This window comes from Mirounga angustirostris, unplaced genomic scaffold, assembly GCF_029215605.1.
Source record: "Mirounga angustirostris isolate CCGP_5_RB_7025 unplaced genomic scaffold, mMirAng1.0.hap1 SCAF_1, whole genome shotgun sequence".
NCBI classification, from domain to species: domain Eukaryota; kingdom Metazoa; phylum Chordata; class Mammalia; order Carnivora; family Phocidae; genus Mirounga; species Mirounga angustirostris.
In genome coordinates this window covers 170140742-170162675 of record NW_026991709.1, presented here as the reverse complement: position 1 = coordinate 170162675, position 21934 = coordinate 170140742, and the positions used below count along the sequence as shown (strand labels likewise).

Sequence of the window (21934 nt, the reverse complement as noted above, 5' to 3'; positions counted from 1 at the left end):
ACTCATGAAGGAGAGATCATTTGTGGAGGGAAAAATAGGTCTGCATGGAAGAGCTCGTTTTTATTTTTTCTTAATTCTTATTCTCCTTTTTCTCATAGAAGTTGAGTGTTTCTAATCTTCATAAGAATTATCTCTAAAGCTGCCACAGAAATTGTCTGGAGTACATCCACCATAAAAAGAAAGACATAGTGGTTTGTCTTCTACAGATAGTGAAACGATATCAACCAATTTTCTCATTTTCCCTGTGGCCAGTGAGGAATAGAACATATTACCAGTATTCAGGCAGGCAGAGGAAGATGAATAAAAAATAGGCCTGAAATAATAAAAAAATTGATGGCATCTGCTATACCACCTGTGCCTGCCCTGCAACGGAAGCTCTGAAGTGACTAGAGGTCACCATGCAGGAGGACACAGCTGCAGCCTCATCCCAGGGGCCCCTGGGTGGCACAGTCAGTTAAGCGTCCGACTCTTGCTTTCAGGGAAGGTCACTATCTCGTGGATCATGAGATCGAGTCCCACGTCAGCCTCCACGCTCAGCAGGGAGTCTGCTTGAGATTCTCCCCCTCTGCCCCTCACCCAACTTGTGCACTCACGCAAGCGTGCTCTCTTTCTGTCTCTCAAATAAATAAATAAATCTTAAAAAAAAAAGAAGCCTCATCCCACATAGGCCCTACTCACCCGGCTGCTATGAAGCAATAGTGCTCTGGTATTTCTAGACTCAAACTCCTGTGGATAATCCAGGGTCCCATGCTACCAAGTGTGTGTAGTGAATTCTACATTGGAGCAAGAATTGAGTTCAGGGGCAGGCAAGCATCTAGACATGGACATCCTTGTTCCATAACTGTATCACACACGACAAAAAACAAACAAGCATTTCCTGGTTGCCTGTGTGCACACCCACAGAGGAAGCCTGACTGAGGGCATGGTCTTGTCCTGCTGGAGATCACAGGCTGGCTGAGGGAACAATGACAACACATCAAACAGCTATAAAACATGCTAGGGTTTATTAATTCAGGTAAAGGAATGGTCCCTTGTAGAATGTCAAAGTCTCTAGGAAAGACTTTGGAAAGACTTCTAGAAGGCAAAACTTGGCCATAGCTGGATTTACATGATTATGGCAGTGGTCTTCGGACCTCAGCATGCACACAAGAACAGCCTGAAGAGCTTAAGTACCTACTCCTGGGCCACACACCCAAAGATTCTGACTCAGTCAATCTGGTGTGGAGTCCAAGAATTCGCACTTCTAACAAGCTTCTAGGTGCTGCTAATGCTATGGGACCCAGGGGCTGCAGTTAGAGAAGAATTCATTTATAGAATTTAGAAAGGAGGAAAGAAGATATATTAAGTAGAGACAATAATGACATTGGAGGCATGAAAATGGAAAAACTTGGGCCAGTTAAGGGGATAGCAAGGCCATAGCCTGATCATGTCAGAGCATAGTTTATTTATTCATTAAGTATTCGAGATGTTACAACATGCTAGATGCTATTCTGGGCATGAGGGATAAAAGGCAGACCAAGACAGACAATGCACCTGTCAGCAGGAAGCTTACATTCAACAGGGATTAGTCAGACAATAAATAAACCGATAAATTCAAGATTGTTTCTGGTAGTGGTCAGCTTGGAAGAAAGTGAAATAGGGAGACAGGAGTGGGAGTGAGTAGGTGGCTACTTTAGACAAGGCAGCCTGGGAAGGCCTCTCTGAGGTGGCGCCAGGTGAGTTGCCCAAAGATTTGGAGAACAATAATTCCAGGCAAAAGCAATCACTGTATAAAGGCAATAAATGATAAAAAGCAGGAAACATGGGTAGATAAATAGGATGGAGTTACAATACAGGCAGTCTTCTCAGCAGAAAGAATTTGGGCTTGATACAAATGGAAATCGTGACAACCACTGTGCTAATTTACTCACCAGAAAGAGCAAAATCCAAGACTCCTTAGCTATTTAACCATAGGCAAAGCCTTTCTGAATCTGTTCCCTTGTCAATGATATAGGGCTATTAATGAAATAATGTCAAAATGCTTCATCTTGTCTTTACATAAAAAAAAGTAAAGCACTGGACACGTGGAAGTTATTGTAACTGTCACTTTATTAATGAACACAACAGGGGCGACTGGGTGGCTCAGTTCGTTAAGCATCTGCCGTCAGCTCAGGTCATGATCTTAAGGTCCTGAGATAGAGCCCCATGTCCAGCCAGCTCAGCAGCGAGTCTGCTTCTCCCTCTCCCTCTGCCCTTCTCCTTGCCTGTGTGCGCGCTCTCTCTCAAATAAATAAATAAAATCTTTAAATGAACACAACACTCTTAATTATAGAAACTAACGTTGACTGTCTTACCTGACTTTTGGGGGGTTAATCTGCTTCCTCACTAAAACAAAAGCATTAGCCAGCTTCTCCACCAGTCTTAAATAGCTTCCGCTGGAAAGATAATACTGCCAGTATCTGAATGCGGATTTACAGTTGACCCTTGCACAACATGGGTCTGAACTGCACTAGGTCCGTTTACCTGCATTTTTTAAAAAAACAGTATAGCACTGTAAACGTATTTCCTCTTCTCCTTATAATTTTCTTAACATCTTCTTTTCTATAGCTTACTTTATTATTATAAGAATACAGTATATAATACATGTAACATACAAAATAGTGTAATCAGCTGTTTATGTTATCGATAAGGCTTACAGTCATCAGGAGGTTATCAGAAAAGTTTTGGGGGAGTTAAAAGTTTTATGTGGATATCTGATTGCGTGGGGGGTTGGCGCCCCTACCCGCTGCGCTGTTCAAGGGCCAACCGTACATTTGCTACCTACATGCAGAAGTTACTTGCTATATAAATGGGAAAGATGAGGAATATCTCTGGTAACTAAGGCATAGGACTAAGGTCTTTGTTGGATGGCATATTTCTATATGCAACTTGTCTCTCAAATTACATAAAAAACTATTTTAAAATAAGATACTGCTCATATGCCACAAAAATCAGACTGTAACAATTCTGACAAACGATGCCCGACTGGAAGACTGTATTCAGAAGGACTGTGAGGAGGCTGTGACGTAAGACAGTAGGAAAGAGATCCGTAATGTAGAAGAGATTTTTGCCATAGCCATATCTGAAGACCTTGGCACACAGAAAATAATTCCATTATGGGGGGGAAAGAAATAAAAGTGCACTAATAAATGTGGGTAAAATACTACTGACAGCTTACTTAGGAAGCAGGATAAGGGCTTTTTATTGTCATTTTTATGTTTATTATTTATTTTCTAATTTTTATGCAATGAATTTTTTTTTGGCAAAAGAATAAAAGCTTAAAATCAGTGACAACAAAAACAGCTAGTCCTTTATGAGATCACAGCAGTCCCTATAACCTTCCATTAACCTAAATGACTGTGTAGAACTAAACCCTAAAAAAGCAAGTCTCATCATAAGTTAAAGGGTAGGAGGTCAGGACCACCATAAGAGAGTGAATTCACATCATCATTCCATTTCAAATGAACTCATTCACTCAGCAAACATTTATTAATAAGTAGTTCATTTTCAATTCCGATAATGGGCAACTAATAGAACACATAATTAAACAGGAAAATGGTCTGATTTTAAATGTCCTCATTGCTTTTTCTTTTTTTCCAGCTCTACTTTTAGCACCAAAAATGGTTATTAATTATGTTAGGTCTTTGAGTGGCTGAAATATGGGTCATTTTACTAATTAAGGACAGAGGTAGTGGGAAGGACCCACTTTAGCCCTTTTTCATCAAAATGGATAATTACTGTGTGAAACTAATCTCAATACCTACACTAAGAAAGTGATCCTGGACTCAGGAACAATCCATTTAAGATAATGACTTACCAGCCTTGGGGCTCTGAAGTCAAGTGGAACAGCAATATGGTTTTTATGAGAAGAAGACTTTCAGGGATAAAGGGAAGGTTTAAGGAAAGTGTAGCTCATTATAAAAAAAATCATTATATGAAATCACACAGCAGAACCCTGGTCTCTCGATTTCACACCCATTGCTCTTGCCATCGACACTAGATCAACTCCTTTCTTAGTAATCTTGGTGTAAAATGGAAGGAGGGTGAGGATTTCCTCCATTTCATGGGTTGGGTTAAAGACCCCACAGAGATTAGTCTAACAACATTCAAGAACAACAGCTAGTGTTTCTTGAGTACTTACTGTATGAAATGTTCTAAGAAATTCACATGTATTAAATGTATTAATTCACTTAATCCTCCCAATAATCATCCGAGGTAGGTATTAGCATCTGCATTGTATACACAGAAAAAAACTGAGGCACAGAGATACTAATAGTGTGCCAAGGGTCACCTTCTATAAGCAGTGGATCCACGACTACAGCCTTTTCAATCCCATTTAAGAGTCTGGGCCTTTGGGCGCCTGGGTGGCTCAGTTGGTTAAGCGACTGCCTTCAGCTCAGGTCATGATCCTGGAGTCCCAGAATCGAATCCCATGTCGGGCTCCCTGCTCGGTGGGGAGTCTGCCTCTCTCTCTGACCCTCCCCCCTCTCATGCTCTCTATCTCATTCTTTCTCTCAAATAAATAAAATAAAAATAAAATCTTTAAAAAAAAAAAAAGAGTCTGGGCCTTTAACCCAACACCATGTTTTCTCACAGTTTTTCTTTCTGTGCTCTCATTATTGAAGCTGTACTTTGGATGGACTTTCAATAAGGTACGAATAATCATCAGAGCTTATGTTAGTCATGCAAGCTAGCCCTGGTCCATGATCAAAAGTTAAGTCACCTTCTAAGCAAGGTGATTTTTTTCAAAATGAATTACATTTTTTTCTTTATATTCATTTCCTTTCTTTTACTGATTTTCACCTATGCCATAAGAATCATTTCAAGGATTCTGCCTCTCTAGTTAGTTCATTAGTTGACTCTTTATTGAAAAGGGAAGGGGGAAAACAATCTAATTATAATAAATGCAATGGTTAATGATGATGGTACTAGTAGTATATACTTTATGCTTATATACTTTGGTCCATTCATTCCTCCTAAGAACCTTACAGGAGGTGCAATTATGGTGTGCATTTTACAAATGTAAAAACTGAGGCTTAGAAAGGTTAAGTAAGAAAGGTAACAGACTAGCAAGGAGAAGTTATAGAACTCTAATCCAGATCTAATTTCAGAGTCCACAACTCAGTAATTTAATTATAGCTGCCACTCTTAATCTAGTGAAAAGGATAAGTGCTCTGAAAGTAATTCACAGCCAACACTGTATTGTTTTCTTGATATCACTGAAATACCAGCCTGATGTTAAATACCTACATCATCTACAATTAACTTAATGAAGATCCTGGAGCTAATTTTTTTCTGGGAAATCCTATGGATCCCACTCTGTTTTATTACTCTGCTATTCTCTCTTCTGGAATACTCTCTTCATCATTCTGAATATGACTAAATTAAAACTTACCTTTCAAGTATATAGAAAAGCTCTATATGAATATAAGCTTAATATAAGCTCTAAATGAACCCCTAAAATTTTAAAACAAAGAGTTTTAGCTAATAAGCCAAAGGACAGAAAATGGAGTGATAAAATATGCTTAACTAAAGAAGTCAGAGAAAAGGACAAAGAACAGATGAGACAAAAAAAGACTACAAATATCAAGATGGCAAATTTAAACTCAGCAAGATCAATAACCACATTAAATGTAAATGGTACAAACAGCCAATGAAAAGGCAGAGATTATGCCAATAAATTCAACAACTCAGTTAAAATAGACAAATTACTTAAAAGGCACAAACTCCCAGAGCTTAATCAAGAAGAATGAGATAATCTGCATAACCCTGCCACTGTTAACCAAATTAAATTTATGGTTACTACTCTACTCCTAAATGGTTTCCTTGGGGTAATTCTATCAAGCATTTAAGGAAGAAATACTGCATTCTACATGAACTGTTCCGGAAAATTCAAGATGAGGGAATATTTCCCAACTTCAGTATCTAAACCCAGCAATACAATGATACCAAAACCAGACAAGAAAACAACAGACCAATAACCACCAGGAGGGTACATGCAAAAATGCTCAATATTTTAACAAACTGAATCCAAAACATATAAAAAGGATAATACATCATAATTAAGCAAGCACAGTCTAGGAATTTGACAATGGGTGGCAAACATGGTTTAACATTTGAAAACTAAAAATTTATGAGCATAATTTACCATATTGACAGACTGAAAAAGAAAAACCATACAAACATCTCAAGAGCTGCAGAAAAGGCATCCAGAAAAATTTACATCCATTTCTGATAAAAACTCTCAAAAAGCTAGGAAGGAAACTTCCTTGAACTTATAAAGAACATCTCCAAAAACACTACAGCTAATACACCTAACTTTGAAAAGTTGAATGTTTAACCCCTTATGATCAAAAATGAGGTAAGAATGTCTGTTCATACCATGCATATTCAATACTATATTAGAGGTTCTAGCCAATGCAATAGAACAAGAAAAAGTAATGAAAAAGATTTTAAAAGAATTGTCTATATTCATAGATGATATAACCACCAATGTAGAAAAACTAAAAGAATCTACAAAAACATTATTAGTATAGCTGAGTTTAAGAAAGTTGCAGAACACAAGATAAACCAATTATACCATGTAAGTGTATTTATTAAAAACATATATTAGATTAAAAGATATTTTAAAAGAATAAGCTGGGAAGCTTATAAAAATACAGATTCAAAATAAGCAAAAAATATGAAATGTTAAAGTAAACACGTTCATATGCACAGCAATGGAATACTTTTAGTGTTCATACTTAAAAATGTTTTTTATAAGCATCATTTTCTCTATTTTCTTGAGGGAAAATCTTCTGGTCCTCAAATCTTGCAGAGTAAATGAATTCTCAATTTTTAAAAGTGTCATATGTCACAAACACAACTGGTGGTAATTAAGGTTGTGAGATACTATTCTGCAAAGAGAAATTTTGTTTTTCATGGAAGTCTATTTCCCTAGCAAAAGAATTCAATACACTTGTAGTAACAGCTTGAATGAAAGAAAAAATCGGGGACTAAAGACTGATATGTGTGTGAACATTTAAAAGTACCAGGATGACCTAGGGCAGTGCTTTTAATTTCAAATTAAAATTAGAATTGTAAAGATAAATTTGCCTACATCTTGTCATAAATGTAGGTTTAAAGCATAAAGTAAACCAAATATGAACTTCCACTTAAATAACTGGATTAAAATTTTAAAGAAATACAGAAGATACACATACACACAATCTACAGAGATTCTCTTTAGACTAGTGGTTTCCAAGCTTTGCAGTATGTTTTCATCCCCCTGAGACCTTTAAAATCCTGATGCCCAGGCCACACTCCAGAGAAATCAAAATGAGCTGAGTGGGGGAATATGCATCAGTCTTTTTTACAGATCCCAGATGATTCTAATGTGCAATAAAGTTTGAGAACCACTGTGTTAAGGTAAAATTTGATAATACACCCATTGTCAAATTAGTCATTTAATTTGGAGCCCTTATAGGTTGTTTTAAGTCTCTAACTGCCTGGACTAACTGAATTACCATGGAAAACTTCTTGTAATAACCATCTGCAAAATGCCATCTTTGCATAGGGATAGAAAGAAGCTGAAGTGTTGGAGATACTAAAAATACATGATTTAAAGAAAAAAGGGAGAGGTGGTATTCAATTTCCAAACTCCTCAAAAATTTTACTCATGAAACACCAACTCACACTGATTACCCAAGAACAAACATTTCTGATGCTGAAATCATAGCCCAGAGCAGAAACACTCTCTGAGATTGATGCTTATTTCACAAAGCACATACATTATACCTAGAACATTTGTGATGTTTCCATTCCAGTACACTACAATCCACCCTCCATTTCCAACTCTCACCTTAATCTCAACAGAGGATCCCAAAATTTATAGAAGTTTCAAATAAATGAAGGGTATACTTCCAGACAGATATGCTGGAAATAGTATATTGCCCACCCTGGTTCATGGGACAATAAAGTTCTCTCAGTGGGTCAAGATTCAACAGATGGAAATTAGTTAACAATAGATTATTCACAACCTCTGCTTCTTTTCCCCATGCCTGTATCCGAATCTGAAATGAGTATTATTATTATTATTTTTTTACTTTGATGAGAATAGGTATGTATTAGCAGAAGTGGATGGGACATTTTAGGGCTAAGGTTTACAGTGGATCTATTAACCTATTGTTAGTACACCAATGCAGAGTTTAATGACTTGGCTTACCTTATGGCACATGTAGGATCCACCTTTCTTCACCCGGTCTTTTCCAGAAGGGGGGCCTTTCTGTGGATGAAGAGAACACATCAGTCCAGAAAGCACAGATGTTCCTCAAGGACTGGCAGAGTTTGTTTTAGTCCAACCAGCTCTTCACAGCTGCCTCAACTCTTCACATGCTTTTCTGCCCCCGGACCCTGAATCTGCACCCACGCACCCTTCCAAATGCCCACCTCTACAAATCCTACCCACCCTCTAAGGTCCGGCTCAGGTTCCCACTTTGGTGAAATCTTTGTGACTATAGCAAACAATTCCCCCTTCTAAGCCCCCGTAATAGCATTTCTCACCTAGGTGACTAATAAGCTGCTTGGCAGCATCTCCTAGAGCACCTTCTCATGCTGATATGCAAATTTATCCTGCCTAACAACTGGCTTGTTTAAGTGGACTAGCTAGCCTTTTGAATTATGTTTTTATAATCTTACTGTGCAACACCTAATAAACCCTTTGCTGACTGAAGGACTTTGCTTTTCATCTTTTAAAAAAAATTTTAGGTCAGGTTTATTGAGGTATAATTTACATACAGTAAACTTTAACCTTTTTAATCCTTTTTAAATGCACATATCTGGTGAGTTTTGACAAACGTATAGGTATGTAACCACTACCACAATCAAGATACGGAACACAGTTTATCTTTTTAAAATGATTTATATAGTGCTGCTATGAGCCAAGCATGGATGCAAATATTAACCCATGTAATCTCTATAACTTCTTTTTTTTTTTTTTTAAGATTTTATTTTTAAGTAATCCCTACATCCAGCATGGGGCCGGAACTCACAACCCCGAGATCAAGAGTTCCATGCTCCACCCACTGAGCCAGCCGGGCGCCCCTCTCCATACCAACTTCTGAAGTAAGATAAGCAAGTGGCAGAATAAGGATGGATGCACACCCAGGCAGCCTGGCTCCAGTCCATTTGATGCTCTCCGTTTAGAGACCAGGAATGTAGGAAATTGGGCAATGCCTACAAGGGGGGCAAGAAGCAAGAGTTGCTACCACTGTAGGGAAAACTGAAGCCTGAATCAGCCAGCCAAGAGGTAAGACTATTTTTTCTAGGAAGGGCTTTGGATAAAAGTGCACTGGAAATGAACATCCTAAAACTTTAGTTGCCAGCATAAGGGCCTCAACATCAGATGAGTCATGCAAAGAACATCTGAGAAGTACCAATAACCTCCTACAAACCAGAACCACATATGGGAAGTTTAGGGGCTTACATTTTTTTTGCTTTTCCTTTGTTAGGCAAAAAGTCAATTAATCATGTAGCTGCCTGCTTTTTGTCTACTGAAAACGAGACAAGGTCGAACAATGCCGCTTATCTTAGTTTTCCTTTTCTTGTCAACTACCTAGAGTCAAGGGTTCAGACATAAGTGGCAGAAGTTAAAAGAACCATGTTTTCTCCAAGCTTGGCTAACATACTGACCTGCAAATGTCAACTATGTGGGCAGAAGTTCACGTTCTCTAAGCACTTCCAGGTACTTAGAAAGGGTCACAGCCCACGCCCCCAGCTATTCTTCATTTCACAGCAGGGCCCCAGTATTTCCATGGCCTTAAATGCTTAATGCCATGCTAATAAACTTTTAGCAGTTAGAAATGGGCAAACTGTAAATGAGAAAAACTACCTGTGAAAATAAGGACTGCCAGCGCAGCCTTCTTCCCAGGAGTGTCTGGAACCTGACAGACATTGCATCAGAATCTGCTGGGTGTGTTTATTATCCTAGAGAAGTATGAAGCTGAAAGGAACACATTGCTATCTGTGGAGTTATCCCACATAATGGCCAATGTCTCCTACAGGGAATTTCTTGCTGAGGAGTTTTTGCCGTACCACTGCTTCCCTCAGGTGGCTCTCCACGTGCTGCGTCACGATGCACCAAATGACAGCTTACATTCTGACCGAAGTATCTGATATCATGCAAGATTAAATTCTTTTGTCAGGTTACATCGAAGGACAAGAAGGAGCTGATTTGCCAATAAGAACGAGCGAGAACAAAATCATTCCCTTTCATCACCGTCTCCGATGAACTAAGCCTGCAGTCAATAAATACGACACTTATCAAAGGGACACAAACACTACTGAGAGTCACCCTGTACTGACAACCACAGCAATTAATACTGTCCTCGATTTAGGTGACTGCTCAGATGATCCTTTTTTTTTTTTTTTAAAGATTTTACTTATTTGACAGAGAGAGACACAGAGAGAGAGAGAACACAAATGGGGAGTGGGAGAGGGAGAAGCAGGCTTCCCGCTGAGCAGGGAGCCCAATGTGGGGCTCGATCCCAGGACCTGGGACCATGACCTGAGCCGAAGGCAGACACTTAACGACTGAGCCACCCAGGCGCCCCTGCTCAGACGATTCTTACAAATAAAACTATTTTTGCCAGAAAACAACATGAGGTAGGATTAGCTGTAACTGTTTGAAATGCTCACCACTTTGCAAAACCAACCAACCAACCAACCAAAACAAACAAAAAAAACCCACAGAAAAATTACTAGGAGGGTTGTAGCAGTTTGAATAGTGTCCCCCAAAACTCACATTCACTTAGAGCCTCAGAATGTGAACTTATTTAGAAATAGGGACTTTGCAGATTTGTAATTTTCGTAATTTGTTAAGATGATGTCATACAGTATAATGGTGAACCCTAAAAGTGCAATGACTGGTGTCCTTGTCATAGGAGGACAGGACACAGAGAGACACGCAGAGGAGGCCATGTGAAGATGGAGGCAGAGACTGGCATGATGCAGCTACAAGCCGAGGATTCCTAGGACCTGCTAGAAGCTAAGAAAAGGCAAGGAAGGGATCTCCCCTAGAGATGCCGGAGGGAGGACAGCCCTGCCAGAACCTTGATATTAGCCTTCTAGACTCCAGATTGTGAGAATAAATGTCTGTTGTTTCAACCACCAAGTTTGTGGTAACTTGTTACGGCAGCCCTAGGACACCAATACAAAGGGGAAATGTCATTTCTATTTGTCAAAGAAAGGATCGATACATCAAGATTCAAACTGTCTCTCATGATCAAGTTTGTGAGTGCAGGTTAAAACCACTTAGGAAGCTACGAACACTAGTGTCTGAATGCGTCATCTTTCTGCCTATTACCCCTCAGGAGAACAGAGGCTGCGGTGCTCCAGCACCTCTACCACCTATATTAAAAACCTAAGTAAAAAACCACACTGAACACAGGGACTCCACCCAGAAACAGACAAGGACCCATGTGAATGTTATCTCCAAAGGGACTACTACCCATAGCCACTCTACTCCCAGACACCAAAATACGAACGTCTCTAATGCTTGGATGACTGCAAAAAACAGAAAAAAAACAAACAAAAAAATGCGAGTTTCTAAATGTCTGCCCCAGTGATCTCAAAAGGCCAAGATGCAGCTAAAGTTCTCAGGAAAAGAGATAAAGAAGCAACGCTGAGTGTTAGTGCAGGGAAATATACCCTCATTTAAAACACCTGGGAAGGCATAAAAGTCGTCAACAATGAAAAACCCACAGGACCCTCATCAGTAAGACAGGCTTGTTGAATGAAAAATAAGCCGGCAGGAAGGAGGGTGGCCAGCCTGCTCAAAGCTGCCAGGATGTATTTCAAAGAAGCAATAACAATGACATTTTGTGCAGTAAAGAGGGACACTACCCTTCCCCTCCTTTGCATACACAACACGATGACAAGGAAAGCAACAAAAGGGACTGAGAATCTGACAAAATGTCATCAGTCAGCAAAGAGTCAAAAAGCACTACTGTTAAACATGCTGTCTGATACACTCACTCTGCAGTGTGGAATACTATGCAGCTGTTAAAAAGAATGAGGCACATTAAAGAAAACACAAGGCACTTCTGTCAGAGTATATTACACTATCATTTTTGCTTAGAAGATAACATGGAATCAAGGATTTACTCTGCTTTTCTTATACAGTGTGTCCCAGTGGGGAGTTGGTTACCTGGAGTGAGCATCTGGCCCTGGGGCACAGGAGGGCGCCTTGTGGGCCACTCCTCATGTAACGCACTCAACCACGTTTTCATTCTCATTCAGTTTGATGCACTGTTTGATTTACCTCGGAGCTTGCCCTGTGACCCAGGGATTATTTAGAAATGTGTTGTTACTTTCCAAGTGTTCGGAGATTTTCCTAATTTATTTCTGTTATTGATTTCCAGTATGACTCCATTGTGATTGGAGAGCATACTCTATATGACTACAACATTTAAAAATGTACTGAGGTTTATTTGATGATATAGGATTTGGTCTTTGGTATATGTTCCATGAGTTCTTGAAGGGATATTCTGCTCTTGTCGGTTAGATCCTCTTCATTGATGGTATCACTGAGTTCTCTTCTATCCTTGCTGATCGTCTATGTAATTATACTGTCAATTGTTGACAAAGGGGTGTGAAAGTTTCCAACTACAATTGTGGATTGGTCTATTTCTCCTTTGAATTCTTTGTTAAATTAGTTTTTGCTTCATATGTCTCAGCTGTATTCATTGGTGCATGTATATTTAGTATTACTATGTCGTTTTGTTGGATTAACCATTTTATCATTACAGAATGTCCTTCCCTGACTCTGTCAAATTGCTTTGCTTCAAAGTCTGCCTTATATGATATTAATATAGCCATGCCTACTTTCTTTTGAGTAATGTTTGTATAGTATCTCTTTTCCCATCATTGTTTTCAATCCACTTACATCATTATATTTGAAAAGAGTTTTTGGTAGACAGGATATAGTTAGGTTTTATTTTTAATCCACATGGCCAATCTATTTTTTAATTGATATACTTAGAGCATGTGCTTTTAAAGAAATTACTGATATGTTGGGGCTTAAGTCTGCCATTTTTAAAAAATTTTATTTTACTATGTTAGTCACCATACATTACATCATTAGTTTTTGATGTAGTGTTTCATGATTCATTGTTTGCATATAACACCCAGTGATCCATGCAATACGTGCCCTCCTTAATACCGATCAGCCGGCTAACCCATCCCCCCCACCCCTCTCCCCTCTAAAACCCTCAGTTTGTTTCTTAGAGTACATTGTCTCTCATGGTTCGTCTCCCCCTCCGACCTCCCCCCTTCATTTTTCCCTTCCACCTTCCTCTTCCTCTTCCTCTTCTTCTTCTTCTTTTTTTAACATATAATGTATTATTTGTTTCAGGGGTACAGGTCTGTGATTCATCAGTCTTACACAATTTACAGTGCTCACCATAGCACATACCTCTCCAATGTCCATCACCCAGCCACCCCATCCCTCCCACCCCCCAACACTCCAGCAACCATCACTTTGTTTCCTGAGATTAAGAGTCTCATAGTTTGTCTGTCTCTGGTTTCAACTTGTTTCATTTTTAACTCCCTTCACCTGTGATCCTGTCTTCTCAAATTCCTCATATCAGTGAGATCAAATGATACTTATCTTTCTCTAATTGACTTCTTTCGCTTAGCATAATAGCCTCTAGTTCCATCCAAGTCATTGCAAATGGCAAGATTTCATATTTTTTGATGGCTGCATAATATTCCATTGTGTACATATATACCACATCTTCTTTATCCATTCATCTGTTGATGACATCTAGGTTCTTTCGATAGTTTGGCTGTTGTGGACAATGCTGCTATAAACATTGGGGTGCACATACCCCTTTGGATCCTTACATTTGTATCTTGGGGGTAAATACCCAGTACTGCAATTGCTGGGTTGTAGGGTAGCTCTATTTCCAACTTTTTGAGGAACCTCCATACTATTTTTCGGACTGGCTGCACCAGCTTGCATTTCCACCAACAGTGTAGGAGAGTTCCCCTTTCTCCGCATCCCCGCCAACATCTGTCGTTTCCTGACTTGTTAATTTTAGCCATTCTGACTGATGTGAGGTGGTATCTCATTGAGGTTTTGATTTGTATTTCCCTGATGCCGAGTGATGTTGAACAGTTTTTCATTTCTCTGTTGGCCATTTGGATGTCTTCTTTGCAGAAATGTCTATTCATGTCTTCTGCCCATTTCTTGATTGGATTATTTGTTCTTTTGGTGTTGAGTTTGATAAGTTCTTTATAGATTTGGATACACCCTTTATCTGATATGTCATTTGCAAATACCTTCTCCCATTCTGTCAGTTGTCTTTTGGTTTTGTTGACTGTTTCCTTTGCTGTGCAAAAGCTTTTTATCTTGATAAAGTCCCGATAGTTCATTTTTGCCCTTGCTTCCCTTGCCTTTGGCAATGTGTCTAGGAAAAAGTTACTGCGGCTGAGGTCGAAGAGGTTGCTGCCTGTGTTCTCCTCTAGGATTTTGATGGATTCCTGTCTCACATTTAGGTCTTTCATCCATTTTGAGTCTATTTTTGTGTGTGGTGTAAGAAAATGATCCAGTTTCATTCTTCTGCATGTGGCTGTCCAGTTTTCCCAACACCATTTGGTGAAGAGACTGTCTTTTTTCCATTGGACATTCTTTCCTGCTTTGTTGAAGACTAGTTGACCATAGAGTTGAGGGTCCATTTCTGGGCTCTCTCTTCTGTTCCACTGATCTATGTGTCTGTTTTTGTGCCAGTACCATACTGTCTTGATGATAACAGCTTTGTAATAGAGCTTGAAGTCTGGCATTGTGATGCCCCCAGCTTTGGTTTTTTTTCAACATTCCTCTGGCTATTCGGGGTCTTTTCTGGTTCCATACAAATTTTAGGATTATTTGTTCCACTTCTTTGAAAAAAGTGGATGGTATTTTGATAGGGATTGCCTTAAATGTGTAGATTGCTCTAGGTAGCATAGACATTTTCACAATATTTGTTCTTCCAATCCATGAGCATGGAATGTTTTTCCATTTCTTTGTGTCTTCCTCAATTTCTTTCATGAGTATTCTATAGTTTTCTGAGTACAGATTCTTTGCCACTTTGGTTAGATTTATTCCTAAGTAGCTTATGGTTTTGGGTGCAAGTGTAAATGGGATCAACTCCTTAATGTCTCTTTCTTCCGTCTTGGTGGTGGTGTATAGAAATGCCACCGATTTCCGTGCATTCATTTTATATCATGCCACTTTACTGAATTCCTGTTGAGTTCTAGCAGTTTTGGGGTGGAGTTTTTTGGGTTTTCCACATGAAGTATCATATCTGCAAAGAGTGAGAATTTAACTTCTTCTTTGCTGATTTGGATGCCTTTGATTTCTTTTTGTTGTTTGATTGCTATGGCTAGGACTTCTAGTACTATGTTGAATAGCAGTGGTGATAGTGGACATCCCTGCCGCATTCCTGACCTTAGGGGGAAAGCTCTCAGTTTTTCCCCATTGACAATGATATTCGCTGTGGGTTTTTCATAGATGGCTTTTAAGATATTGAGGTATGTACCCTCTATCCCTACACCCTGAAGAGTTTTAATCAAGAAAGATGCTGTACTTTGTCAAATGCTTTTTCTGCATCTTTTGAGAGGATCCTATGGTTCTTATTCCTTCTTTTATTAATGTATCATGTTGATTGATTTGTGGATGTTGAACCAAACTTGCAGCCCAGGAATAAATCCCACTTGGTCGTGGTGAATAATCCTTGTAATGTACTGTTGGATCCTACTGGCTAGTATTTTGGTGAGAATTTTTACATCCATGTTCATCAGGGATATTGGTCTGTAATTCTCCTTTTTGATGGGGTCTTTGTCTGGTTTTGGTATCAAGGTAATGGTGACCTCATAAAATGAGTTTCGAAGTTTTCCTTCCATTTCTATTTTTTGGAACAGATTCAGAAGAATAGGTATTAATTCTTCTTGAAATGTTTGGTAGAATTCCCCTGGGAAGCCATCTGGCCCTGGGCTCTAGTTTGTTGGGAGATTTTTGATTACTGCTTCAATTTCCTTACTGGTTATGGGTCTGTTCAGGTTTTCTATTTCTTCCTGGTTCAGTTTTGGTAGTTTAAAGGTCTATAGGAATGCATTCATTTCTTCCAGATTGTCTAATTTGCTGGCATATAGTTGCTCCTAATATGTTCTTATAACTGTTTGTATTTCTTTGGTGTTGGTTGTGATCTCTCCTCTTTCATTCATTTTATTTATTTGGGTCCTTTCTCTTTTCTTTTTGATAAGTCTGGCCAGGGGCTTATCAATCTTACTAATTCTTTCAGAGAACCAGCTCCTACTTTTGTTGATCTGTTCTATGCTTCTTTTGGTTTCTATTTCATTGATTTCTGCTCTGATCTTTATTATTTCTCTTCTCCTGCTGGATTTAGGCTTTATTTGCTGTTCTTTCTCCAGCTCCTTTAGGTATAGGGTTAGGTTGTATATTTGAGACCTTTCTTGCTTCTTGAGAAAGGCTTGTATTGCTATATACTTTCCTCTTAGGACTGCCTTTGTGCATCCCAAAGATTTTGAACAGTTGTGTTTTCATTTTCATTTGTTCCCACGAATTTTTTTAATTCTTTAATTTCCTGGTTGACCCATTCATTCTTTAGTAAGATGCTCTTTAGCCTCCATGTATTTGAGTTCTTTCCGACTTTCCTCTTGTGATTGAGTTCTAGTTTCAAAGCACTGTGGTCCGAAAATATGCAGGGAATGATCCCAATCTTTTGGTACTAGTTGAAACCTGATTTGTGACCTAGGATGTGGTCTATTCTGGCGAATGTTCCATGGGCACTAGAGAAGAATGTGTATTCCATTGCTTTGAGATAGAATGTTCTGAATATATCTGTGAATTCCATTTGGTCCAATGTGTCATTTAAAGCCTTTATTTCTTTGTTGATCTTTTGTTTAGATGATCTGTCCATTTCAATGAGGGGGGTGTTAAAGTCCCCTATTATTATTATATTTTTGTAGATGTGTTTCTTTCATTTTGTTATTAATTGGCTTATATAATTTGCTTTCTCTGTCTCTCAATAGTGTGACTATGAATTGTCTAGGTGTATTCTTTTTGTTTATCCTATTTGAAGTTATTTGAACTTTTTGGATCTCTATAGATAATTTTCATCAAATTTGGTATTTAAATAATTTCTTCAAAAATGTTTTGTTCCTTGGGGCGCCTGGGTGACTCAACTGGTTAAGTGTCCGATTCTTGATCTCAGCTCAGGTTTTAATCTCAGGGTAGTGAGTTCAAGCCCTGCACTGGGCCCCACTCTGGGCTTGGAGCCTACTTAAAAAAAAAAAAAAGTTTTGTCCCTTTTTCTCCCTCCTCTCCATCTGAGACTCCTATTATACATGCGTTAGAACTATGTTGGAACAGAATGCTCTATTGATTTGTCTCCAGTCTTTCTCCCTCCTCTGTTATTTGGCTTGGAAAACTTCTCTTGATTTACCTTCAAGTTCACTGATTCCTTCTTCTATTTCTAACCTATTGAGTTAATGTAGGGAAATCTTATTTCAGTTATTATAGTTTTCACTTCTAGAAATTTCACTTGACTCTATCATTTCCATTTGTCTACTGTGATTCTCTGTTGACACATATCATATTTCCTACTATTTCTTTGAATACATTTTCCTTTAATTCTTTAAATATAATAGCTGCTTTGAAGTCTTTGTTAAATCCAACATGTGGACCTACTCAGAGTCAGTTTCTATTTAACTAATCTTTTTCCTTAATATGGGTCACACTTTATTGTTAATTTGCAATGTTTATTACTTTTTAGGTGTAAAGTAGACATTTAGATTATTTGCTCATGCATGCACACACGCTAGTTGCTCTACATCTGATTGAACCATGACAGGCAAGTGTTAATAGACGCTGAAGCTAAGTTATGGGCACATTCTCTCTGCTCTTATTATCATTTCCTTAATAAAATCCTAAAAAAATAACGTATATTCATATATGCTAACAGATGCATAGACTCCATTTATAAAGGGAGTCATTAAAGAACTATTAATGTTGCCTGAGGAGGAAGGAAGGGCTTGGGACACAAGGATGGAAGTTGTGTACTTTTTGAAATCCACATTCACAAACTACCTATTCATTTTTTTAATGAAAAAAAAGAAACATTTAGTACAATAAAAATTAAAATGATCTGGCATGTATTGGTTCTGTTTCACTGACACTCAGAGATAACACTGATTATTAAAGCCAAAAAGCACCTTTTATTTTGCATTCACCATCTCCTCATTATAATCAATTCTTACTACTAAATAGCACAATACATTTTTCAAAGCAGGAAATAAGAGTTAGCCTCTGAAAAAGGCTTAACCACCTTATCACAGACTCTCCTTTTTATAACCATCATCCTTTTAGGAATCAAATAAGTTAGGTAGCACTGCAATGGTATTCAGATGCTAGCCGACTGTTAGCCTTTCAACCATTGTCAGAGTGAGGGCAGGTCTGGAAAGACTGTTCAGTTTAAAACTAACAAGCTTGGGGCGCCTGGGTGGCTCAGTTGTTAAGCGTCTGCCTTCGGCTCAGGTCATGTTCCTGGGGTCCTGGGATCGAGCCCCGCATCGGGCTCCTTGCTCTGTGGGGAGCCTGCTTCTCCCTCTCCCACTCCCCCTGCTTGTGTTCCCTCTCTCGCTGTGTCTCTCGCTGTCAAATAAATAAATAAAATCTTTAAAAAAAATAAAAAATAAAAATAAAAAAATAAAAAAATAAAACTAACAAGCCTATTCTTTTTTTTTTTTTTTTTAAGATTTTATTTATTTATTTGACAGCGAGAGACACAGCGAGAGAGGGAACACAAGCAGGGGGAGTGGGAGAGGGAGAAGCAGGCTTCCCGCCAAGCAGGAGCCCGATGTGGGACTCGATCCCAGGACCCCGAGATCATGACCTGAGCCGAAGGCAGACGCTTAAAGACTGAGCCACCCAGGCGCCCACAAGCCTATTCTTTTAACACTAAAGGGAATCAGAGCTGAGCAGAAAAGTTGGGAACAGTGGATTTACTCCTGGCTGGCAAAATCTAGGTTGTTTGAAATCAGAAAATGCTTCTGAGATCAGCTAGCTCAGAAGCTCCCCACCTGAGCTCTTTGGAACTGAGAAAATAGAAATGGGATCTCTTGCACTTAGTCAAGATTTTGAAAAGACTTTTTAAAGACCTCATTAAATTATCAATGAAAAAACTGGTCTGGATAACCCAAACAGGTATTTTTTAAGGCCCTATCTCCTTCTGGTCTTACCAGCACTATCAACATTATTTCCCATCATCACCCCCCAGGACAATGAGGTTCCTATGTCCCCTGAAATGACACAAGATTCTTTTTGCATAATATGCCAGTCCCCGCTATCCATTTAACTTCTATTTATCTTGTAAGATCCACCTCAAGTATTATCTATTAATGAAGAGCATGAGCTCTGCAGTCAGACAATCTGCCTGGGTCCAAGTCACAGCTCTGACCTTGACTCTGAGAATAGCCTAGGCCTAATAAAGTAACCCTTCTACATCCCAGGTTCTTCCCCAGCAAAATGGAGATGATAGAGATGATAACAGTATCTATTTCATTGGATTGATGTGGGGATTAAATAAGATAATGCATAAAAGGGACTTCGTAATAAATAATAAATGTGCAGTTTCTGTTGTTACTATTATATAGTATTAGTTCATGAAGTCTAACTCAGGTTTCCCAAAAGTACCCATAAACTTATTAATCCAGGTGGCATGTAATTTCTAAAATTCCAAAATCAAAGAGATCACTTTACCCAATTTTTCAAAGGCCAAACCCTCAAAGGAAGTCCAAGTTCTAATAAAATAGCTGACATGTTAATAACCCTGTAGAAGGAAGACAGATTATCCTATTTTACAATGAAATTCACATAGCTAGTCAGTGCGTGCAGAAGTTGTCATCACAGCATTAGACTTAGCAGAACATGAATATTTTCAATGGTAAAACCAACACAAAAACATTCTGGGAGCCACAGAAAGAGTGGAGTGAACCTCACCTTTAAAACTGGCTTTTGAAAATGTGATTTGCCTCTGTACTACTTTCTCTCTCCCTGCCTGGTCCAAATGATACAACAAACCCCTGAGGAGAAAACTGAAATTCATTATTTTCAATTTGACAATGGCAGCTAGCCTGTATTTAACAGCATTCCTGAGAAGGCCCAGCAACCCTGTAAATATCTTAAAGTGCTTTAAATACTGTTTTTGTCTGAGGATTAAATCCTGATTCAAACCAACCAATGATAATGATAGCTTTGAAAAAGCAGTGGACATCCAGTGAAGGAATGAATCAGAAAAGGCCATACATATCTGCTCTTCACTGAATCTCCTCCATTTCACCACACTCGTGCTCATGCTAGACTCCTCAGGAGTAATTCTGGATTCCGAGCTCTCCCTAACCCCCACCCCCAGTTGATCTGATTAGCTCTATCTCCAAAGCAGATCTCTAATTGATGGCAGCTATCATCTGAATGGTAACTACCCTGGTACCAACCTCCATTTCTCACCTGGACCACTACAATGGCCTCCTAATGGGTCTTGCAGTTTCCTACATGGTATCTAATTAAAGCACAATAATATTGGTAGAATAGGTAAAAGACTATGCCATGGTGCAAGAAACTAGACCAAGAAAAAAAAAAAAAAAAGGAGTACGTACTTTATGATCCCAATCATGTAAAACTCTAAAAAATACAAACTAATATACAGTGACAAAAAGCAGATAATCGCTTGGGTATGGGAGGCAGAAAGGGGCAGGCTGAAGGGATTACCAAGGCACCCAAGGAAACTTTTGGGTGATGGATATGTTTACTATCTAGACTGGTGATTTCATGGATATGTGTGTATATATACTTTTTGATCTGTGTGTGTGCACATACACACATACACACTAATGTATAAACTTACCAACTAGTACACTTTAGTTTTGTGCAATTTATGGCAATTATACTACAGTAAAGCTGTTCTTTAAAAATAAAAACAAACAAAATTATATTCTTAATAAAATATAAGGTGTGGGATTTCTTCAAATAATCCAGAGGAGGAGGGGAGCAAGGATTAGTGGGTGGAAATACAGATGAAACAATATTAGACATGAATTGATAATTATTAAAACCAGGTACTAAGGACATGGGGGTATCATATACTATTCTCTTGACTTTTGCATATTTGAAATTTTCTATAATAAAAACAATTTTTAAGTTAAAGGAGAGAAAATCATAAACCAGGATCAACTAAAAGAAGAAAAATACTACGCCTTCCAGAGCCCTAAACTGCTAGGAGTCCAAGGCTTCCTTAGAAGCTTAAGTGCAGGGGAATGTGGAGTTTAAAAGAACAGATTTTATTCTCCACTCTATAAGCCTGAGAAGTGGGCACGTTCCTTTGAGAGCTAAATCCTCCTCTCCCTCGTTGTCTAAAAGCTAGGCTCTCTTGCACACTTGACTTCTAGTTGAGCCTTCAAGCTGTCAGTTCGCACAGGCTCCCACAGATATGGTTCCAGCAGCCTGAAGTTGAGGATAAAAGACAATCAACCAGCCACCCATCTGAAGGACTTCACGCATGCTGAAGCAGCACCCTGATAAATAAGCAAGTACCTGCCGCAACAGGCAGCTCAGAAACAAATACGAGCAGCATGTTTATCTTTTTTTCCTGAAGCCTTCGCTCATGTATCTTCTAAAAGGAGTCTCAATCACCTCAACCAATTTTTAAAGAAAGGAACTCTCAGCCGACATTAGGTTAGAGCATGCTAACTCACCATCTCATTTGAGCCTCACAGGAGGCTTGGGAAGCAGCAAGTATCTTTATCCCCATTTTAAACATGAGAAATACTGAAACTCAGGAGGATGAAATACATGGAGCGCCCAAGGCCCCACAGCCAGCAA

The 21934-nt window shown here is 38.8% G+C and overlaps 1 protein-coding gene across 5 annotated transcripts in view; it reads right to left on the bottom strand.

Moving 5' to 3' along the window:
• The window catches only part of SUMF1 (sulfatase modifying factor 1), a 94660-nt gene that overhangs the window by 2745 nt on the left and 69981 nt on the right, over positions 1–21934 (bottom strand). For 2 of the 5 annotated variants that reach the window (XM_045861938.2, XM_064593533.1), the window contains 2 exons: positions 9160–9231; positions 8222–8281 (listed from right to left, as the gene is read on the bottom strand). In XM_045861938.2, the coding sequence (XP_045717894.1) occupies positions 8222–8281; positions 9160–9231 (132 nt within the window). Of the gene's footprint in view, positions 1–8221; positions 8282–9109; positions 9232–21934 lie in introns of all 5 variants that reach the window. The other 3 variants (XM_045861939.2, XM_064593535.1, XR_010412092.1) reach the window with 2 other exon arrangements.